The sequence below is a fragment of the Diprion similis genome, chromosome 4, assembly GCF_021155765.1.
Source record: "Diprion similis isolate iyDipSimi1 chromosome 4, iyDipSimi1.1, whole genome shotgun sequence".
In the NCBI taxonomy this organism is placed as follows: domain Eukaryota; kingdom Metazoa; phylum Arthropoda; class Insecta; order Hymenoptera; family Diprionidae; genus Diprion; species Diprion similis.
The window spans coordinates 10,467,123-10,491,336 of NC_060108.1; the positions used below are offsets into that span (position 1 = coordinate 10,467,123).

General features: G+C 41.5%; 1 protein-coding gene across 8 annotated transcripts in view; it reads right to left on the bottom strand.

Annotated features, from left to right (window-relative positions):
- The window catches only part of LOC124405236 (tyrosine-protein phosphatase Lar), a 284,276-nt gene that overhangs the window by 96,031 nt on the left and 164,031 nt on the right, over positions 1 to 24,214 (bottom strand). For all 8 annotated transcript variants that reach the window (XM_046879963.1, XM_046879959.1, XM_046879958.1 and 5 more), the window contains exon 4: positions 166 to 297. In XM_046879963.1, the coding sequence (XP_046735919.1) occupies positions 166 to 297 (132 nt within the window). The remainder of the gene's footprint in view (positions 1 to 165; positions 298 to 24,214) is intronic.

Consider the following 24,214-nt stretch of genomic DNA (forward strand, 5'->3'; position numbering starts at 1 on the left):
TTCTAAAATAATAGACAAAATTGGTACAGCAACTGAATCCCTAACCTACAGAAATCAAAATCATTTGACACTATAAATTTTCTTCTTTACCTTTTCTTTTTAAAGGAAGGAGAAATACAATAAGAGAGAGAAAAAAAGGGACAATTTTTGTGAATATATACTCACTTGTTAATTTCTTAGTATTCTTTCGCCACTGTATCTGGGGTTGAGGATCTCCACGGGCGTCGCAGTAAAACGACGCTATTCCACCAGCCTTGACATGTTGCGATCGTGGTCTTCTCAAAATTTCCGGCGGATCTGCGAACAAAAATAATTTCCCTCTTCTTAATGTCGATTTCATTGCCATAACCCACATACGCGAAACAGAGTTATATTTTAGGTCTTTTCATAAGAATAATAGTAACACCAATAATGTACAAACTAACGATAACAATAGGGCAATAAATAATAATAATGATAATGTCAACACAATAGCACGGTATAACGGCGGAAATGATCTATATTAAATATGAGGATCACGTTCCTGACACGTGACGAAGAAAATGAATGTAGGTATATATCAATAAAATGAACGTGGATGTGGATTGGATATACCTACTGCAGTCGGTTGGTGATTCAGGTGGAGATCACGGATATTTTCTTCGATAATTTGCTTTCCTTGCTTTTTTCAAAATTCTTTGTACGTTGATCGTTCGAAAAGACGAAGGCAAACGTGGTTAACTGCGGCATAATGAAACGTGCTCGGGTATGAGGGACGCATGCGTAGAAAATAAACAAACAACTGTTTTTTGCGGGATAAACAAAAAAAAAAAAATAATCAATTTTTATAATTCAGAAACTTTCCCAAAGTTTCATCGCAATCGTATGAATGGTGCATGAACGCATACGGGACAAACAGACAGACATTCATTTAGAAATGTATATATGTATAGATATACAATACAAACGACTGTGAAGTCGCGTGGAATTTTGTTTTTTTCGACGTAAAAAATAATCGTCGGCTGCGCTGCGTTGTAGGTGGTGAGAAAATTCGAATATATGAAGCGTAATTTCATCCGGAATGAAAATTAGAGCAATATCTGCGTAAGGTTGAAACGAAGGGATTTACTCCCGGGAAATTGCCTTGGCGAACCGAGTAAAATGTGTAGTTTGGACAATCAAAATTTTTTTAACGTGAATAAATTTTGGGGTTAATACACAACCTACCAAACCTTGCGTTGGAGTAATAAAAAAATTTAATCGAACTATTTTGCATACGAAAAAATATTTTAGCCCTGCCTAGGTGAGGATTTGGCACTACAGTCCTATAGATTCTATTGCGATTGTGAAATCAGATGTATCCAGTAAAATTTTGTATGAATTGAAAATTGATTGTTTAATTGTAAATGAAAAAATTATGATTTGATTGTAATTTATGCTACATGCATTAACAATAAGTGGCACTCCAAACAATGACGATGAAATATGACATTATGAATTGACAGGCTGATTCGACGGTATCAAACTACGAAAAATTTAGTTCTACTGATTTTATTAAACACATGCGTGGACTTCTGCTCATGTTACTTATTCTACAAAGAATGTTTTTTGACACGTTACACAGAGTATTTTACCATTTTAACAAAGCATTTTGTAAACTCACGATGCATACATGCGTATTATTGAATAAAATATTATTTAATTGCGGTAATCAATTAGTAATTCTTATGATTTTGTAAATTGGACTAGGCATCATCAGCCAGATAGATTGACTGAACTGTATAAAGCAATTTAGTTTAATCTACCCGGGAGTGCTTTAACATTTCGATAATATCATGAAAAAAGTATTTTTATCCGAAATTCGTAAAATAAAAATCGAGATTTCGTATTTATAAATATATTTAATACCATAAAATTTTGCTATTTGCAACAAAATATTGTGTTCCCACAAAAAAACTTTCCACAAAATACGTCTACGAATTGATTTCTTTAAAAACGCAAGAAGTTTTATCTGAATGCGTCGCGCTTACGATAAAGCAGATCCAGCGATTTGGGCTGATAGTTATTTTAGACAATTAGATTTAATTGAATATAATCAAGAAAGACAGCTGACGGTTGACGGAATCGAAACTGTGGAAGAAAATGGCATGAAAAAAAGCTGTCATTCTTGATTATGTTTAATTAAATTTCGAAGTTTCAAAGTGTTCTGTTTGTTTTCTGGTCTGATCGAGAGCGTGACCAACAAGTAATAGAATAAAGTATGGACGGCTCTAGTGAATAAAAGAAAGAATAGATTTTTCTCTTTATTTTTTCAAATTCCGCAACTTGTTTTCAACAGATAATGTTAAAACTAACTACTGACGTGAAGAGTGAGCTAGAGCTGAGTTTCAAAAGACTAGTATCAGCTCACTTTGATAAATGAACAGAGTACAAAAGAAGCAGCTATCCTAAGAACAGCAAAAATTTTAACGAATTTATATTCATCGAGCAACACGTTTTTTTCAACATTTGCTAATTTCATCGACTGAAGTTGAAATCCCTCCGTTTATTCCCTTTTTTAATTTTGTAACCGAATAAATACCTATTCGAAATCACATATGGTTATAACCCTCGCCGATTTTTAATTCCCATTCGTTTTTTCTTCAAAACACTTTCCAGTCTTCTCCATCGACTCAGCATCCCTTGCAATTCTCCCATCCTAATCCTTTACTAAGAAATCCTCATGGCCCAGATCACACACACTCTGCATGATCGCGTTACAATCTTAACTAATCTAGCAAATCTATAACCATAAATCATCATCTGTCTCAATTTCAACTGTACTATCTACATCACCATAAATGCATATACAATTGTTAATTTAATAACATCATCGAAACGTAAATTTTTTCTACAAACACTATCTGGAATTTATTAAGTTACATTGTATTTAGGGAACCCAATAAATAAATAAATGTATCGAATAAAACTATATAATTTCTGTCATTCGTCAAACCTAATTTACAACTCTGCTGATTTCGCCATAACCAGCTAACAGTTTATATTCATTTCCCAATAAAAATGCACTTTGTGAAAAGGTGAGAGAATGAGAACAAAGCGATCCTCTCGATTCGCGGGCGGGAAGATAGAAAAACGAAACCGGCTTCGATACGTGACAAACAACGTGGACAGTGGGAAAGAAAATAATTGCAACTGTACAGTGGAACCGTTCGTTTGATCGTTTGTTTTCCGTTCAGATGCGGGGTAGCCATAGAGAGGTGCGTGGGAATGCCTGGTGGCAGTGAGGAAATACAAACGAATAATAACGAAGATTAAAAACCGAAGCAATAAAAGTATAAGGGAAAAAAGGTGGAGGAAATAAAATGAAAACTGAAATCGCAGGTGAGCGAAGCGTCCTACGTACACGAGAGAACGAGACAAAGCTTCGACTTGTGTCCGCTTGCACGTGTTCCTTCATTCGCAATGACGAACAAACGAAAGAATCGCCAGTGAATATTGGTGCCACAATTCGTGAACATTCAAGAGGTTATTCGAATTTAAACAGAGAAAAGAATTTTTTTTCTACACTGCGGAAGATCAAGAGGTCCTTTGTCATCGTTTTCTTCTTCGCTCATACTTACTGCGATGCTTTATTCGGAAATTCATCGCGTTTTGTCAGTGCCCAAACAAAGACTCGCAGTTTCTTCAGAATTTCGAAATATCATTAACTGTGAAAAATATTACGTATATCACGAGGATAATGTGAATCATTAGTTTCTTATGGTGTATTGATATTCTGCGTGAGGCAATACAGTGCTTGCATGATTTACTCATCGGTATTAGCTGAGCTTCGGTTACAGGATTATTACGTGAGCAAACAAGCTGCACATTTTTTCATTTTTTTGTCTATTTCCAATTGGCTGAATGCCAAGAATAGAAACCAAGATAAAAGGTCTATTCCATAAAAGTTTCGTCAATGAGTATAAAAATTACACGATACTATCGAAAAAACAGTTTTGAAGTGATGGAACTAAAGGTTGTTTTCAGTTTTACCGACGCAACAGAAAACGAAATACTGAAACAAAATGTTAACGGATACCATTGTGCATCCGGAACCGGAATAAAAATTTGATCAGTGCAGTTCCGGGCTACAAATAAAAAATATATAATGCTCACTTTGTTTTTGAATAATTATTTCTGGAATTGTTGGCAAAGCAGCTTGGCTAAGTCAGCGTTACCGCATTTCTCGAACGCGGTGAACCAAGCGAGTTGGCTGGCTGGTTGGCCGGTCGGTTCGCAGGGTGCCTTTGAAAACACTCGTGTATAGTTGTAATTACATGGCAAGGATATGTGGGTCGCGGCGAGAGCGCTTTTAAATTGAATTAATATTTGCTGGCTGCGAAGAGTGCGGTTCGTCGCCCGATGGGTTTAGCCGGTCTGACGTGAATAAGACCCGTATAATTGTTTGCGATAATTCTGGCCACCCTCACCTTCCCTTCCTGGAATCCCATCCCCGCTTTCACCCCATGCCGTGCGAAAAATCGATCTGTTTATTCATTTACCCATCTCTACATAATGTGACAACAGTGATCAATTACGGCTCGAGTATCACTAGCAGAGCTAATTTTGCTGGCAAGTGTTTACTATCAGCTGCAATTATTCAGGTGTAATTCAATGATTTTCGTAACCATCGATTGATATGAAAAAAGATTACCAAACGAGTACTCGAAAGGAAAAGATCAGGTTTCGAAAGTTGAGCTTTTCTGTCTTATTGCTACGGATATTCGTTATGTCAAGTTAAGAAGCAGCACAGACAGAGATAAGCTTCGGAAAACATTCGTGCAGTTATCCTAACAAATCCGAATTTAGACTGATTGCGATGCTTCTATGTGGAGAAAATTACCGAGAAACTACTCTTTCATTCCCGCAGCTTAGCAGTGAGAAATGTTTGGAATCACGCCGTTTTTACGTTCCCCGTTTCTGCTCTAACGAAAATACCGAAACCTTCGTTCCCAATTTTTCTTCACTATTCAACGCCTCGCGATAAATTATTCAGGTTCGCTGTTAACGGCCGATGTTTTTACGACTATCCAGGGTAGAGAGCTATGATCGAGGGAGCTCGGAGGCTGACAATGAGTCTTTGGAGCGGCTGCGAGTTTGAGTGGGATACGTATGCAAAACAGTTGTGTTTTAAACGAGTTCACGCCGAGAATTTCCATTAGCTCAACGAACGGTGCTCGAGCGTCACAACGCTGCGTGGCATTGCATGGCTTTGGCTTAAGCGAATGATTTCAAATCAACGTGTCCAGTAGCGCGAGTAATTCAATTTGAATATGTATTTTGGAGCGGAGATCTCGAGTGGTCGCAGAATCTGCACATTAATCCGTAAATTTTTATCCGTCACGCTGCGTCGGTCGCGCCAATTTTCACCAAGTGTCTTCATTCAGGACCAAACGAATGACTTGTTCATCGCGGCGAGCAAGGGATTCGATAGATAATTGGGACGCCTCTGATCGGCGGTTAGACAGCCATCGTATCGCTGCGATATCTCTGCCATTAGTTACAATTTGCAGCCAATCGGGAGGCTGCGAAACTGATCTCGTATATTCGCGGGTTGATTATGATTCGCGTCAGAAGTTGGCGAGCTCTCGTCCATCAAGCGTCAAATCTCGGGCGTCAGGCGTCACGAAATGGGAGGGGGGGGGGGGGGGGGGGGGGGGGTTGAGTCTTGAGAACGGGTGATGTCAGTTTGCTGGGTTATAAACGCCCACCTACCAAATGCTGGGCGAAAGTACTGTCGGCTCAGGAAGACCTGCGCGAGATATATGCAGATGTATGCCAATAATATTCTAAACAAGTAAGTGTCCCCTTCAGACCCGGGCAGCTCCTCTGCAGCCCTCGAGAAGCTCTGAATCAACGCAATGCTCCTCCCCTTCACCCTAGCCCCCACAATATGGATGGCCGAACAAACAAACAAGCAAACAAACGTATAGACAGCGCTGGGTTTGTACAAAACGTATCGCGTTTCGGACACTAAATACTCGAAATTTATCCACGCTGATCTGGACAAGGAAAGGTCCGGTATTGCACATAGTTATTGGCTGAAATCACCGCGTAATTGATAGGGTTCATATACGACCCGGTTTCCAGGTGGCTAAATACCAGCTACAGCCATGCGAAACGAACATGCTTCAATCGGTAAAAAATATGGCATCGGGTCGAGTGGAGTTGAGTGTGAAATTTCAATATATTTGATTACTGTAGCGACAAGATCGAAATTGGAAGTCAATCGTTTTTTTTATTTTTCAGCAAAAAGTTATCCGTTACCCGAATATTACTTTAGCATAAATGTTTTAAAATGATATCATTTAGTTTAACTACTTCGTGTGCGAAAAAAAGTGTCTGAGTTTTATCTGACTATTATCATTCGTGTTAAGGTATTTGTCGCAAATTAATTTATGGCTCTGGGAAGAAAACCAAGTCGTTCGTTGAAGAAATCAGGAATTAGAAGTCACTTGGCGAAATGATTTTCTCTGATCAGTTACTCAACAGAGTCATCGCGTCACTAATTGTGGTAAGATTAGCTCGTGCTTGTTCGAGAAGATATAAAAAGTGAGAGAAAAAAGTTCCAACCGGTGAAGTTTGTTAATTCACTTTTACCCGGCAAAAGCTGACGCGGGTGTGTTTTGGGTTACGGAAACGTGAAAACGTGAATTAACGCGAGGCAGCGAATGTGGAGTTGAAGGGAGGGCGAGGGAGTCTCGTTAATGGGTATGAAATCGTAATCGCGAAGCATGACGTTGCGGAAGTAGACAAGATAAAACGAAAAAAAAATTCAAAATTACAAAAATAAAAGCAATGCTGATGGCGGATGGGCGGGCACAGCGCGTATAAATGAAAAAAGAATGGAATAAAAGAAAAATTAAATACCCATAAACAGACAGTATCGAAATTGAAAATGCAAAGCGGGTACTGGCAGAGGCATGGCCTGCGCAGCAGCGGCGTACCTCTACACCGCTCTACCAAGCCTCGGGAATAAATCACAAAATCAATTCTAGAACTGAAAGCACCATAAATAAAACGAGGATGTGAGTCGAACGAAACAAATGACAACAAACAGGAACATCCCAAGCGCGGCTTGAACCATGCCAGCTGATTGGTCCGCTCACCGGTGGGTATTTGAAATTCAAAATACGTCGATAAGAGTGAGTGGATCAAAAATACACATTAGCAGATTTGAAATTTAGATCGTTTAGCTATCAAACTGGAATTTTACCGATATTTCAGTACCACTGTCGAAGTCTGTGAGTTCCTGGTTCAGGCTTGAGGCCAGTCTCAGACATCTCGCAAAAAATAATATGAACCATAATAATCTGGACTAGAATCGTCGGATTATTTTTGAGTTCACTCGTTTGAAAGGTTGTATTGTAACAACTATTGCACTTTGAAGTGCACTTGTTACTATTATAAATGAAAACAAATCGACAAGTTGATGAGATTTCTGCCACAAAAATCATGACTTATGTATCACTCTGGGGTTCAGACGTAATTTTGTATAGTACTAGTCCTCTAACCTGAGTAGGTAATCTGCTACTAAACAAGCCATGTATGAGAAGGTGCTGTAATATACGTATTCTCAGTCTGAAATGTACTTCCAAGTGTTGTACTGAGTCGTCAGAAACTTTTAACCTGATTTTCCGGATTTTTTTTAGTCTAGACTCAACTGCCGGGTGCGTGTTAGAGTGCCACACTCACTCGTTATCGTTAATTAACCGTTTATCTCGCTGTAAAACTCATTTGCGGAGGGTTGCAAGAGAGGATTAATAATGCCAATGGAATATAGACCAGAAAGAATTCTGAGTCAAAAACGTTTATAAGTTTTATATGTACACTTCCTGAATTAGGGTTTTGAAGTCTGCAACTGCCGGTAAATGCAACGGAGATGAAGTCAGCATTTTTTAAATCTTTTATAAATGACGCTGAGGACTATAAACAGTTTTACTGTGAAACAAACTATAAATATATTTACATCTAGTCATGATACTTACGCGTTAGATAATGTATGTAGGATAGGTCGCTGAAGTTCCCTGAAAAACACTGGATGGTCATCGTCGTGGATGAGCAACCGTCACCTAGCAGGGGCCCGATGCCATTGGATGACTATTTCAGTCATTCGAGAAAATGTTGGTCGTTTGTGATGCGATTTTCGTTATAGATGTATAACAGATTACAGAAATTATCTCTTATTGTAACTTTTGTGGAAAGGTTGAATATAACAGTGATAAAGATGAAACGTGGCTGAAGGGATGAAAGTTCTCATATATGTATGCGTGTGTGTGTGTGTGCTACAGGGTGAAAGAATGAGGAAAGGAATGAGAAAAAGAACTACAGAAATGAGCAGGTTTGATAAGCGAACAATAACGTCACTTTATTCGTTTGAATAAATGTGAAATGGAAACCTGATATTAGATTAGCCAAATCATCTTTAAAACTCGAGATGCACACCGCGGTTCCTTACAAAGGCCCACATATTTCGAGTCCCGACAAAGGCAAGGCTTCAACCATATTTTCTCCAGCGAATACCGTCACGGAAGCGGTGCTGCTTGTGCTAGTGCTCCCTCGAAGAATAAGGGAAAAATCCAAATATCTTTTTTTCACTCCATTAAACTCAAGCCACCAAACTCACGAGACATAAGACACGAGGCTATAACCCCTTACACCAATAGCGAACACACACCATTACCCAATGTACTAGTACCACCAGCAAAGGATGCCAATGACACATGCAGACTGCATTAGTCAATAATACTACCTTCCGTTCCTCTTTACCGCGTCCATTATATAGGTATACATGTATAGATATTGAACGGCCGAAGTAGGGTGAAAGGATTGCCAACCCACATTTTCCAGTTAAAAAAGGGTCTCTCTATTGCAGCGGGGTCAGGCTCTGAGGAGGCAGGTCAAGGGGGAGGGAGGTGAAGGGGATGAAGGGACGAGATCAAACAGTGCTGGTATCCAAGGTCGTTCCAACGAGGAGGGAGTGCTTCCATGCGACCAAAACTCAGATACAAGCCGGGCGGAACGGGCCTTTGTTTCCCTTCCGTCTGTTTTATGGACGGACAGACGACGCGGAAGGGCTTCCCGGAGGGCGAGCAGAGAACGAGGAATACCGTAACCCGCGGACGGAAGTTAAAGCAGCTAAGCAGCTAGGTCACGGTGAAAATTAATCACCTACCAAAGTGAACACCGCTGTGACCAAATTTACAACTGGACACAGTGATTATAATATTATTACGAATCACAAACTCGGATTTACGGTTCGTCATCAGATCTTCCAAGGTTTCGTCAGTTTGAGCTTTGACGTATAGGACTTTTTTATAGTTAAAAATTGTTTCTATGATTCAGCAGCAATCACAGGGCGATCTTACGGAATATGTATGTTGACCATCGAGTCTTGAAGGTGTTGGTATATCACAAAAATATATGTACACCATGAACGTACGAAAGTTTAACGAACCCTCGATCTTAAGGGGCTATACCAGTGTAACCCATGAAAAATTAGGCGACTTTCAGGAATTTTTTTAAAAGAAAGTACTCGATAGAATGTTTTGAATTTTTTTGGAAATAATAAAGTATATTTTCAGGTATATTTTAAGATTTTTTTTTTTTCAATATTGAAAAATAACGGAGTTATGTGCTGTCTTCGGAGGTTCCAAAAAAAAAAGTTCCCTAACTGCTGACATGATTCCGGCCGAATGAGTAGCCGAAACAAAAAAATTCAAAAAGGTCATTGAAGTTGAAGGTATTTCCTATACAGTGACCTAAGATTTTTGAAAAATATCAAAAATTAACAAAATGGCGTAGTTCTGAAAAAAGTGTCGTGTTTTAGAGTAAGAAAATGGTCGTTTTTTTAATGCCAAATTGACAATTTTCAACCAATCAAAAAGATCGGATGTCATTTTATAGTAAATATACTCAAAAATACTCAGTTTCATTTTGAAGTCGATCGGTCAATTTCTCTTTGAGTTATGATGTCAGCAATTTTGAAAAATGTCGTTTCGAGAAAAACGCGTTTAAAATAGGTAAGTGGAGCGGCTTATACCGCGGTATCTCAGCGGTCGCTCTTTAGAACGCTGGCATTCAAAAACTATTCAAGATACGACCGCTTTCACAGGATATTTTTGAAGATATGAACTATCGAATAAGCCAAAAAAAAAGTCAATTTTTTGAAAGTGTCACACTGCAAGGTCCCCTAAACACCTACGTATGCATTTTTTACACTGTTATATCGATTTTTTGAGTCCACTTTTTTGTATGAAAGGTGGGGCATTGATTTTTTTATGCTTAGTGTCAAGAAAAAGAGAGCTACGATTTCGACCGATCAAGCTCCGTTCATTATACCAGAAGTTTTCGGCGAATCTCACTGCTCGGCACATGCAGCAAAGCTTCTTTTAAGAATGGCAATACAAATCTAAAATGAAACTGGCGCTTAGCGGGGACGTACAAGACGGTATTTTATGGAAAGCGAGGAAATTAATAAACTTAAATTAAGGAAAAATCGATAGCGAATAGCGATCAGTGGAGGGGCAGGGTAGTAAGTTGACTCTTATCAATTCCGGGAGGAGTTTGTCTCGTTAATAACGCGTAGATGACGATCGAACGAAACGCACGTACTTTAGTCGAAGTCTGCCCTATCTCAACGAAGCACGAAGGCAGCTTTACGGGGTTCTACTCTGTCTGCGCTTCTTTCTACTCTCGTGTTTTCTCAACGTTCGGTTTCGCCTGCTCGCAGGGGTGCGGATCACCCTCTATTAACACCGATATGTTAACGGTTGATTTTAGAAGCTGCGTTAACTTGCGAAATACAGCATCCAGCACTTCGGTCAGTAGCAGTGTTAAAGAATAAGCGATAAGCTACTTTTATACAAATTGTTTAAGAAAATTTGCGAGAGTAAAAAGGCGCAGAAGGGTAGCGATACTTCCCAAATCTTTAAAAGTGAAAAGGGGCCGTGTAAGTAGACGAATCCCAGCACATTCTGGTGTGTGCTCTTCGAGCTAGACGTCAAAGTTGTGCTGAATTATCGCTTTTATAATGTTCTCACTGCGGAGTTTGGCCCAAGGCAAGTGAACGCCTGAGACCGCGTGCATTGGGGTTATAAATCTGGTCTGCACTGACTAGCTCGCTGACATCGTATCGACAACTTTTGAGAAACTGTAGAAACTGGAGGGAGTGTTCCAAGTTCAGATATGCGACTTGCGAACTATGAACAAATTTCAGGACCTTTCGTTTTCGTATTGTTATCGCAAAGTTTAGCAAAGGTCAGATCCAACCCTCGTCAATGTCGTAAGGGATCACCAAAAATCCCACTGCGGTATTTCTCAGCTGAATGCAACACGTTTTGTTAGTCCACGTCAGATTTGGACAATTGAACCAATTCGTTCTTCATATCTTATGAATTTATTAAGCCCAAAAATAGTGTCAATTCTTGCCGACGTTATAGTCATAGGAAATTTCATTTTCACTCGACGTTCAACGTCTTACCACGTCTATACAAACCCTTGAATAGGATATTACCGAAAGGCGTTTAGATGGCTTTCCAAATTCGGTTCCATCGAATGTACAATGTGTATAAATGCACTCTGAGTGGTAAACATCTAGATGACACGACATAACAGTCCCATTATTCCGTAATGAAGCTGTGACAACTTATCGTTAGGGTTAAAACTTACATTTAAATTTTCGTTCGAATTTTCATCTGCTTGTGAATACGCGCAGTTTGTTCAATGGTGACTTATAACCGTTTAGAATCGAATAAATGTACAACAAACTACGTTTTAGACAATGATTCTGCTAGGAACCATGGCGGCTGGTGTAGTGTTATCAGCTCTCTGGTCACGGAGATTGGCATATGATCGTGTTGCCGGTGGGACCGGACACCCGTTACATCGCAGATACGATTGTGGGCATTGTGGGTACCCATTGTGGACGGTTTGGTGCCGGCAGTTGACTCAACGGAGGCGTTCACCACGTGCCTAGAATCTCAGAATCCTTAGATGCCCCCAGTGTCCGTGTAGCCGGTGGGATATCGCGTGATCCTTATTGGATTATCTTCATCTCTCTCTCTCGCTTCCAGGTTTCATCTCTTTTTGAGGTTTACTCTAGTACAATTTAACATTTCCTGGTGAACAGGTGGACGGGAAATAAGGAAACAAACGCAAGGACTATTCTATTTCTAAGGTACTCCACGCCAGCCAATGTAATGGCAGAACTGTGCGATGTAATTAGCTAACACGAACCACCAGATGCAGTGCAATGCGTCACTGGGCAGCAGTTTGCCCTCCGACCCTTAGCCACGGCGTAATTCGAATCTATTACTCTGTTCACGCGTCTCATTACCGGAACGAGTCGCTAGAGACGATGAGATGTGTTCACGGAAGGCTAACTGGGTCAAAAATTACGCTGATAGAGTTCTGTGAAATTTCAAGCTGAGTTAACGCAGAAATATTATGTTGCAGCTCGTCCTGGGTTGAACAGTTTGAACCCAGTCTATAGACCATATTCCACAGGGCAGCAAGCTTTACGGCTTCGAGCATGGCTGAACGTTACCACCAAAGATGAACAAATCGGTGCTTGGAATAATTCTAAGAGGCTCTTAACGTCGCTATACCTTAGAGAACATAAAATATGTGTAGTGTGCCTCACAGGCTTACGAGAATACACGTACGTGCGTTGGGGGTTCAACTTGGTGTAGGCGTGGACGAAGCCTGAGGCAATGCCGTGCAAGTAGCGTGCTTGCAGCGGAAGGAGATCCACGAAGGAAGCGGAAGGCGGAGGCCTCCGTCTCAGCCAATATTTAAAATAGTTCCACCATAACTTTGGTGCCATTACTCTGATGCACGTTTCTGGCATCGTATAACTGACTACCGGCACTCAAACTGCAGTATACATATACATAGGTAACTGGCTCTCGTGCAATACAGAGTTCTTGGTTTCGGAACAGCTTTAGCGTGATAATGTTTTAATACGGTATAGTTGAACGTAGCTTCGGTAAGGGTATGAATCAAATTGCCAGGGATCAAAGAGCAGTGAACAAAATGTTGGGAGCACGGGTTCTTTCTATCCGTTGCTTATTCAGGAGATGGGAATAACTATGCGTCGCATTATTCTGGAACGCTCAACGTCCTGGTATTTCTTTCAGCAAAGAGAATTATTCTTCCTATGATGTATCGTGGAGGACTTATCCTGTGTAGGGGTTAAAGAATAACACACATTTTCATAAATGAAAAGAAGAAAAAAGATACAAGGTTAAGACAGTCTGTATGCAGAAAAATGTCTGCTTTTATACCCCATTGAATAGAGGGTTACCATAAATCGTAGGAGATCGTAGAATGGATCAATAGAAGGGAAAGAAACTCGTGTTTCTTATTGTCAATAGCTACTAGATGCGATCACGTTAGTGTGAGATAAATTCTACTTTTGACAGTGTATTATTTGATCTCAGAGTCGATGGACCACATTCAAACTTTATTGCAACAAAAAACGTTTCCTTTTCTTTCAACATCGTGATAATGATAACTTTTTTTACTAGGTGAGTTCATTTGAGGGTATACGGAGTGTTCACCAAATTTTTTCTTTGCATTAAAATAAATAAAATTGAATAGGTACAATTTAAGCCCACTGAAAAGAAGAACACAGTACCGAAAATGTAACGTAACATCCCGATACTTGCTGGACCTTGAGATTTCCCTTGACATCTTGTCACCAGGCTATATTAGTTCTCTGAGCATCGGGGTGCAGTCGAGTAAGTCGCCGGTATTATATTCATAACTCGGAGGCCAAGTTTTTGCATGCCTGCAAGAGACCGACAGATAGTTATGCAAAATGATGAGATCCCTCAGTCAAGCTGAGGGTTAATGGTTAACGACTGAACCATTGTAGGGTTATGCATGTATTGGTATTCATCACACGTGACTCGCCTGATAATCAGCCTACTTTCGTATCCAGCTTTGGCTGTCACTGTATGCAATTCAGGCAGCGGCTTCTCGTCTCTGTGGAGTGTTATTTTGGACCTTAATTCCACTTCTGATGTAGCAGTGTAGAATCATTTGCTGCACGGTTCTGCATTTTGAACGACTGTCTAATTCATCACGGCGATTTTGGAACGGATAAAAAATCGTTCTGGGAGAAAAAGAATGCACGGTTCGTGGGGGAGAGAGGAAACTGGAATGTGGCACCGGCGAAGTGGGAATACGCGCATATATAGAGAGGAAAATAAAGAAGCAGCTTTTCTGCCCAACGAACTTATTGAGATGAGGATCCGTCACGCGGAGGTCTTTTCACCGAAATAAATTCCAATATTTTTAGCATCGCACATTTATCGGTAGGATTTTTAAGCTTAACACCTCTCTCCGTTTTCTCGCCCAACCTGATGTAACTACCCCTTTTCTGCTTTTGTATACACAAGTTAGCCGGTTGAGGAACGTTATTTACCTCATCGTCAGTCTACCGGGAGGGCGTCATTTTATTATGAAGCAATCTTCCGTATTCATCCTTCCATCTTATATTCTACCACCGTCCAACCATGTCGCCGCTATTCCGATCCAATGTCTTTATTCAATATCATTGATACCACGGTTATAAATGAAATTTATATTTTAATGGAAATAAGACGATGAATTTCATTCACCGGGGTTTTTGTTCTCCCATTCGGATGGGGATTACGGCTCTTTGCGAAGTGATTTCGATACTAGCACTTCGAATAAGTGATTCTTCTTATTGTAAAATATGATCGTGACTTTCTTTCATTCTGCATCTTTTCTATCCTTTGTCCCGAGTGCAAAACACCGATGTGGATCCGTATGGTGACTTATACAGGGTTTGTTCACGATTCTGTGCCAATCTTAAGGCCACTAACACACGCAAATGCTTTCCACGCCATGCCAGCGACAATTCGTGAGAGGATATAACTGACCGAAATTCCATTTTCGTTTTACCGAAGAACGATTTGTCAAGCTTTCCATATTCCGCCCACGGAATCGCGCGTGCCGGCCGACGCGGTTTCATCCCAACGCTTAGATCGCCGTCACTTTTTCCTCATGGCCTACTACTTCCTTCGGGACGTCCAAGACCCTCGATTTTACGAAGGTTTAAGGTTTCACTTAAGCATTGTCACGCGTTCGTACCCATTGGCGTGGTAACAGCTTACTCCAGCAGAACTGGCGCGAACATTGTGCTTGATATTTCTGCGATTAATCGACTGGAATCACGCAAGAAAGAGGGTGGACGATACTCTACGGTAATTTAGGACAAGTATTCTCCTCACAGAAAACAAGCTATCTCAAAGTACAGAAGACAGAGGGAAAGAGATGCGGTAAAATTTCGTTTATTAGCTTTCGAGAAACATTCTCTCGCGCAAAATCAACTCAAGCCATAAAACACACAGCTTATAGAGCTGATTGTCAGACTTAACCGAGGGGGGGGGGGGGGGGGGGGGGGGCTGGACTGAAAGCATCGCGAAAATATGAGATATCAGACTGAGGATAAAGTACAACCGCGAGCAAGAACTTGCAGTCGTATTACTTCTCTGGATACCCTACTACGAATTGAATATTACGTTGGCACAATCAGATACATTTTCTCTGAGCTAAGGTTATATTATACCCCTTGAAAGTACCTCTGGTACATAAACTTTGCGCCGAGTAGGTATATTAAAGTGGAAACTACCAACAAAGATTCACTCTGCAACTTAGAAACCATCAAAATGATGATGTATATTCAAATAAGTATTAGCAATAATACCCTTCGTAGTAACAAAAAGAAAAATGAATTCAAAATCCTTACTGCCAAGTACATAACTTCTTCGTAAAAATAAGAAATCAACACTGAACATATCGAATTAGGTACGAAATGAAGATTTCAGGGTTAGTTGTATTTGATTGGCCTTTTTAGAAAATGAAGAATGAAACGCGGTGTACGCCGATCGGTATGCCCAAGATAAATTGATGCACCTTTGACAAATATAGAAGTTCGTTGCCATCGGATGTCTGAGGAAATCTAGTTGATAAAAGAATTTATATCTTGCCTATTCTACGAGTTCTCCACTTGGTTCGCCAATTATCTGTTTCGCGTAGCATAGTCCATTCAAACCAATCCTTTCTGTACCGTTCTCCATGCATCTATCGTATTGATACAGAGATCGTGAAAAAGCGGCACAGCGCAATTTTTCTCACCACGTTGCCAAACTTTACTCGAAACCTCTCAGCGAAAAGTCAAGATGGCCGATACATGCAGTGTGTTTACCAGGTCTTAGATGTAGATGTAATTATTTTTGATACATGTTTTTCAAAAATAAACAATTAGGCTATTTAATAGAAATATTTCATCACGATATTGTGACGTCGCAACGTCGTATTTCATGTAACATGGGTCGCACACTGCGATGAAATTCATGGGTAAGTAGGCGCTAGTAACGAAAGGCTAATGAACTTGGCGCGATCAGCGATCGCCGATCTTGAGTGGCTCTCACTCGTGTTGCCTGTCCTTAATGCAAAACTCTTCGGTTAATCAAGGAATTAAATTCATATCTTTCAGCGGAATACTGGAATATGGATTATAGTTTAAAAGTCTAGAGACGGATGTGCCTTTTCAACTTGTTTCATGAATACCACTGATCAAGGGGTGGAACAGGAGGTCAATTACGACCTGATTAAACCCGGTGGAGTTGAGAAGTAAATATCGAATTTCCGAGAGAGTCTCCGTTGAAATGACACTTAAATCGGACAGTGAGGTTGTTTAGTGGTTTTAGGGCGGCTCCTCGAGGGGCTGGCTAGCAGTGATCTAATGTCCCCCGGAGCATTTTCCTCAACCACTCCAGCAGGTCCGGGTTCCAGGGTACCGTAGCAGCCCTTAAGCCTGGGGCGTACGGTTTTATATCTAATTGTTTGTGGCGTGATTGGGACGTGGTCGTTGCTTCGGCATCGGGTGGGCCTCAGGGCGGTGCCGACTCCTGAGGGAGAGCATGGGACGGGATTTATTTCGAGGTTTTACAACTGACTCTTGTCGGCCTCTTGTCGGGCGTTTGTCGAGGAGGAGCCACTGGGATTAGAGCATAATCGAGGACCCCACGGAGGAGACGCGATCCGCTTAATGACCGTCTGCAAATCACGACCGACACAACTTTAGCCTCGCTTGTTCGGAAGCTAGAAAGTTAAAGTAAAAATAAGCTCCAGAAGGAAACAAGAAAGACTCCAGAATCATTCCTGTTCCTGATTTTGGCACGAACTCGATATTTCCCATTATTCAAAAGGGAAAACTTTTCTCAAGGAGTTTCTATTTGCTGGTGGAAGGGGGAGAATTCGTTAATCATTCATCAGCTAAGCCTGAGGGAGTAAACGTGGCGAGCTGCTGTAGCCACGACGACGTTTCGCTATCAAATGAGCTCACGGTTTTCCCAGGGGTAGCCTGCGGGCTGTGCAAAGCGTCTGAACTATCCGTACGTATTTCCCGCCTTAATCGGCCTATGTTTAAGCCTCTGGAGTCGCGAGCTAAGGAAAAAGGAGATACCTGTTGAGTGAAGTTCAGCGAGTCATAAATTTTAATATCAAGGAAAATACTGCAGCACGTTACGTATTCCAAGCTTTGGTGACTAAGAGTTCTGATCGATAAAGGTCAAGGGTTTAGATACAACGCTACAAGTCTTGGTCGAGTGTTGCATCGAATTTATCCCGATTTGTTTGAGACGGCGTTCCTCATGATGTCATTTCGGTAATATGAGGAAATGAATTGTTAGATTTCGCGCTGTATATGTACGCGTAGTTAATTCAATGCTTTCACTGTTTCTCATGGAACCTTCAAGACTACATTGGTTAGGCGAATGATATTAATTTCTATAAAATTGCGCTCTAATGGTCCATTTATTTTCGTTTGCCTATGAAGATGGTTAATAGTTAAAAGCTTAAGGCCGAACGCTTGAAACAAATATGTCAGGTTGGATTGGAGATATTCTGACTTCGGAGAATTTTGTTAGCAGTCTGAATCTGCTTGGCGAAAATTATCCCTAGCGTTCGAAGCATGCTAGTATAACGGATGATTTCAAGTCTACAATCCAGAGAAGAGAAATCTGTCTGCGGGAATAGGGGGACAAGCTGGTTGGCGACGGCGACGGCGTCCTCTGGTGAGGGGAGCGATTTCAATTGTCGCAGAAACTCCGAGACTCAGCTCAGCAAGGGGGGCGCGGTGTCCCGGACCGCTAAGAGGGTGGAATTGATTAAATAATTGGCCCCTTAGATCGGCAAGACGGCGAGAGGAAGGGGTTAGTTTCAGGAATGAATACCCTGGCCCGAAGCCAACTCTGCCCAGTTATACCCGCGGAAGGACCGCAGCTACCACATCGCCCACCTACCAACCTAACCGTCTATATCCAGGCGAACAAAGTGTGGGGATGAGCTTAATAATGGCTTTGATTGGGGCCGAAAATGTGGTTCTGAACCCCCACGACGAGATCTTGCTTCGTTATTTCCTGGAAACTTGTCACTTCCGGATAAGCCTTCTTTCGAATAACCGCAAACTATAACCAGCCCCGTGTCTGGGAATAAGAGTGTGGTCCGTTTCCGTCGGTATTTTCGGCACCAGGGTGCGCAGTATGGTTGAAATAAAGCGGCAGCTGGGTAGCACGGTAAGATAATGAGCATAAATTCACTGGGTTTTTCGGATTTATATTTCGCTCGGTATCAGCGATCTCATTTGCATCGAGAATTTACCACCGTCCACTCGGCGTCGCCGTGGATCGAGCACGCTTTCGGAGGACGTTATACCCGTACATCGCAGAGTCCGATAGGAATCGTACCTACATAAATGCCGGGTACGCCGAAAACTATTGAAAAATGATACGAGCTCTGCACGTAAGTTATTGCCGCACCGTGCCCCACCCGATCCATCACCTCTTTTTCTTTCCACTCAAAATCTCCGTTCACTTTCTTATCACCGCAAAAATTGACCTTTGATGACTATTTAATTGCTGCGTGATTAATCGAGACTCTTTCTCCGGTGAGCTTTGAGTATGGAATTACAAAGTAAAGCTTACAGATTTCAAACTGCCCTGGAATAGCGTCGTGTATTTAAGGAGTAACGGATATCATTTTCCAAAAACCTTTGAGAACGTCTAAATATCCGATTACTATTCCCACGAACTCTGTCGGAGGAGTCACACTGAGAGATTTCCGGCGAAAAAATTGATCAAATCACACGTATGGTATAAAACATTTCTAATAATAAAAATTTTCATCATTTTTCAAACCAAGTCCTGCACACTTTTATCAATTTCAGTGATCCTTTATGATGATAGAGTACACTTGATTTTCGAGAATGAATTTTTGGATCTTACCTCAAAGACTCTTGACTCCAATAATATAAAAACTTCATGATAAGATTAATTCTCGTCCATAATGCAATGAAAAGTTCATCGGATTTTATGATTGTAAATGGAGCGTTAAACATCGAAAATTCTTAGATTCACAGTAATTGTATTCATAGAAAATTTTAGATGGCTCAATTGAAGGTTGATTGTGCTTAGTTTTTGTGGTATAAGCATTGACAACGAATACGGGGTATTCCCATGAATTTTTTAATCCAGAGGGTAAACGTTTTCCAGGAATGACATGAACGAGAAGGTGGTTGAAAAAAATTCTTAATGTATACATAAATAAACAATACACGCAGCCAAAAAAAAACACAGAATTGATAGAAAAAAAACAAACTGAAATGGCAGAGTAAAATAAGAAAAATCAGGTATATAGGTTTAATAACAAGTCGCAGAGAAAACTCTGGCAGAAAATGAATGTATAAATTTGGGCTTAGCTATAGGGCACTGGCGTTTCATCCCTGGATTGAAACGACTTATTACGTTCGAAACCTCTTGGGTTTGAACCCCGCTAGAAGCGCCTCCACTCGACTTCTAATAAGAACGTCTTAAGCCATGCACATTGCTTCCGACAATACGCAGGGGCGGAGATACGCGGTGAGGCAACGGGAAGGAATGTTTTCAGATCTTGCACAAGAAGCCTCTCAACGATGCTCGGAAAGATCACTCGACCGCGCCAAGAAACTCGGTTCGCAGTTCAATTGTATTCAATAATCTCCACCGGCGACAGCTAAGTTTAGCCAATCATAACAGCGTTTGATGTGCCCGTGTGTGAACTCTGCGAGGCATGCGCTCCGAAAGCCTCTCTTATATTTGCCCTGCCCCCCCCCCCCCCCCTCCTTGATTCCAACTTCACCACTACTTCTCCCGTGAGGCAGTTCTTCGATAGCACGAGCTACAGTGTTTGAAAAATGCGAGGCTTGCGTGGGCTGCGTGAGTCCCGGGGTTGACCAGAGTCCTGGGGTAAATCCCCCCTCTAAGATTACCATAACGACCTGAATGAGACTACGTTAAAACAACACTGCATCTTGATTCCTGGCTGCTATTAACCGAATACCGGGAAAAATGCTCCCCCTCTTTCCGTTTGCGTTCCTTAAATCCACATCGTTCATGTGCTGTGATTCTCTCTAACGATATCTCACAGGCCTTACGAAAGGTAAGTAGAAAACGATGGAATTAACGTATACCGTACTCGTATTTTCCTATTCATTCATATTCATTATCACCGATACGAAAGAATATATTGTGAATCGATGGAAAGACGTTAAGGGGGTGCTCTAGTCGATTTCGACGTTGTATGTACCTTCGAATACCAAAGTCCACGTATCTCTAATGCCAAAAAGAGCTTACCAGCCCCATTGTATATGCAATTCTAAACAAAAATACTTCAACACATCTTTATTTGATGCAGAAATATAAAACTGGCATGACTGTCATGAATTTTCTATCGCTATTTCGTGGAATCTATGCCATTTCTTTATCTCTGCGTAAAATGAAAATACGTTGGAGTGTTTTTGTTTAGAATTGCATATAGTAGAATGGGGCTGTTGAGCTCTGTCTCGAGTTTAAGATACGTGGAATTCGATATTTGGAGGCATATACGTCAACATCGAATTGGAGCAGGGCACCTCCTTAATTACAGGCTTAGATTTTGATTGGTTTACTCTGCGAAAGTTTGTGTTTACTGTCACGGTTTTCAACTGTCACTGGTTTCAGTTTTGAGTTCTGATATAAAATAAAAAAATGTGTCACGCCAAGGATGTTTGACCAATTTAAGAAAAAAGACTCGTTGATGTGATATTTTTTTGGGACAAAAAGACTAAGAAATAGTATTATTTCTTCCTCAGATGTGAAAAATAATGCCAAGGCTCACCAATATTACTATTACTTCATAGGTAATCACTAACCATTTGACTTCTGATATTGATGAACGACATTTGTTTCTGAACGTGATTCTTTACGTGGTTCTTAGAGCGATAGAAATATCATAACCTGTACGATAATTGTGATAAAAGCAAAGTAGAGGAAATTAATCAGAGTTTTGAACAGTAGAATTATGGAGCCTGCGACGTGCGATCGTAAAAAATTGGTGTCAAGCTTTAAAACAAACTGCTCAGCATAAATTTCTGTTGAAATCACGTAAAAGAATCAGTTATTAAGTATATTGAAGAATTTGACATTATTAAAAATTGTAACAAGTGGGTAGGTGATATTAAAAAAAAAAAAAATACATTCAACTTGTACCTAATCCGTATAATTTTTCCGATTTTAACGTAAAATCGTTTACATACAACGGTCAATATACCTAGAGATGGAAATGCGTTGACGTAACGAGATGCGTGTAATAATGGTAGTGCTGAGAAGAAATGGGACGCCTATATCCCGCTAGAGATCAGAGAATGAAGAATAATACAGCAGAGCGCAGGGAGCCAACCGAATCGCACTCTTTCCTCGTAGAGTAATAAAAAGTAAAGCATAAAATCAGATGCTGACTAGGGATTGCTGCAATGGTGCAGGAATATGCGGAGTGCGCGATTTAAATCATAAAATTCGAATAAAAATCCAGCTTTTTGCACCACCGCAAAAATGCTTTCGAAGCGATCGCCCGCGCTTGAAAAAGAAATAGTTTATGTCCATGTACGTATATACATACATATCTACTGTTATAACCTGGCGGTTTGGCGCTTGCGTTGAAAATGAGACTCCTTGAACCCTGAGTTGCGTGAATAGGTAAAATTTTAACCTGAAAGCCTCGAAGTTAATGGCAACGGAACAAATAATCAGCAAACATTTTGAGCGGACAATTTTTCTCCCTTTCGTATATTTTACTTTCCAGTACGTGATCGTACACCTGAACTGTATTATGTACGCTGAACACACACACGCGTGCAGAGTACCCCTGGATACGGGTTGTAGAAGCACTTGTACGAAACTCGAGTCATAGCGCTTTTACCAATTCATCGTGTCTTACTATTGTGCGAGCGAGCAAAAGTGGAAGCAGAGTCGACCTCCAAGTTCGAGTCTCGTTTGATCGTGGCTGAGATCCTTGAGCCCTCGGGGCAGTCCTCCAGCCAAGCTATCGTCCAAGATTGTCAAATGATTTCTAGGTCCAACAGAGATGTCAACGGGGAAAGCAGATGAATAAAATGGTAAAGGAAAAGCGTATCGCTTTGTAAGAGATAGGTACGTCCCGACTGTCTACGGATGGTTTAACATCATCTACATCGGTGCTTCTGATGTCTCTCTTATACCTCCGGAAATGTATTTGTAACTTTGGCATTTCTCGTCCTCAAGCTAAAAGATTCCGTATGTAATCATAAGTGTTAATCTGTTCGGGATATTCTTATCTTCAGGGATGAACACTTGAATTGTGAAAAATATCGATGAATTTTCTTCCGTCGTAAAAACACGGTCAATTTGTTAGTTACCTGATAGACCGAAATATGTGACTCGATTTACTTCTTATTAGAGGTAATTTAGCGAAACATCTCTAGTCAGTAAAAAAATCCACTATAGAATTCCGAGAACCTGCTTTTATCAACAAAAATATCTGTTCGTAAGTTCATTTGAAGGCCGCCATATGAACTTTGCTATTCAATGTTGATAACTTAGAGTCAATATTCAGAGTGAATAATGTGCAGGACTCTTTGAAATAATCCTTTCTTCGAATCTGATGTATTTGGCAAAGGTATCATATTGGCCATTTGTGGCTGGGTTGTGGCTATTTTGGCTGGGTTATAGTATCCTATTAGGCTGTATTGGCGCAAAAAGTGAAGTCACCAACCCTAGTAGCCCTTATAGCAATGCTGTTCTTTCGTGAGTCGTCCATGGGATGGATCAGTGAGTTGGGTTACTGGACCACAGGGGAACTAAGAGCAGTTACCGGTGATCCGGAAGTCAGGAATTCGGCGTAACGAAATGGGCAATATCGATGCCCGTACCGGCGCCAAATACGTTGCAATACGTCTCGTCGACCGCTCCCTGTAGGTCGCGGTTAGCGTCCATCTCTCTATCTACCTGCCGCCCGAGAGCCCTGGCCGCCCGCATGTGCCGAACCGGATTCCGTCCAGCTGTGATAAATGACGTGACACCCCAGCGCGGCGCCTGGATGCTAGGGGTGCGCGAGGGCGTCGTTAGGGGCAATTAGATTCTTCGGGGGCTGCGCGGATGATGAAAAATCGCCGTCGTCCTGAGCCCGAATGGCGTCATCGCCGAGGCGGGTCGGCAGGTCATCTGGGGCGTCTTCTACGCTGCAAAAGTTGGCGGTAAATTCGCACGTCGAGGGGTGCGACTTCCTGCGTTCGGGGTTGCCGCACGGTAGACGGCGTCGCCACTTGACCTCTACTGGGACTCGCACTACGGTGGCTGGTCGTTCGTGGAGGTTGGGAATATTATTGACCTGGTTGAACAGCGGTTTCGTGGCGGGTGCCGGGTCCTGTCTTTAAGAACTTGTTGTGCGTGCCGTCGGAACGACGACCGTATGGCCAGGTAGCTAAGGGCGACGGGGATGACTGACGGTACTCGATCGATACGCACGCGAGACCCCGTTAACGGAGGCAGTTGCGCGGGAGAAGGGCAAGAGAGATTGACAGCATGCACTGTTGATTTTAGCTGGCTACATTGGCCGTCCCGCAATTGATGGGTTGCGACACGCCGAGGAGATTCCGAAGGTCAGAAGGAATCCAAGCAGCGGTGAGAATTGCCTACTCCTAGTGAAAGAGTCACGTCGTCGAGGTTTAGGGCAGACGTGTTTACATTTCGAGTCCAGGCTGCAAAAGGCGCCCGCATTTCCACCTCATCGCAGTGAACCGAGTTTGTAACACTGGCGATGGTTCAGG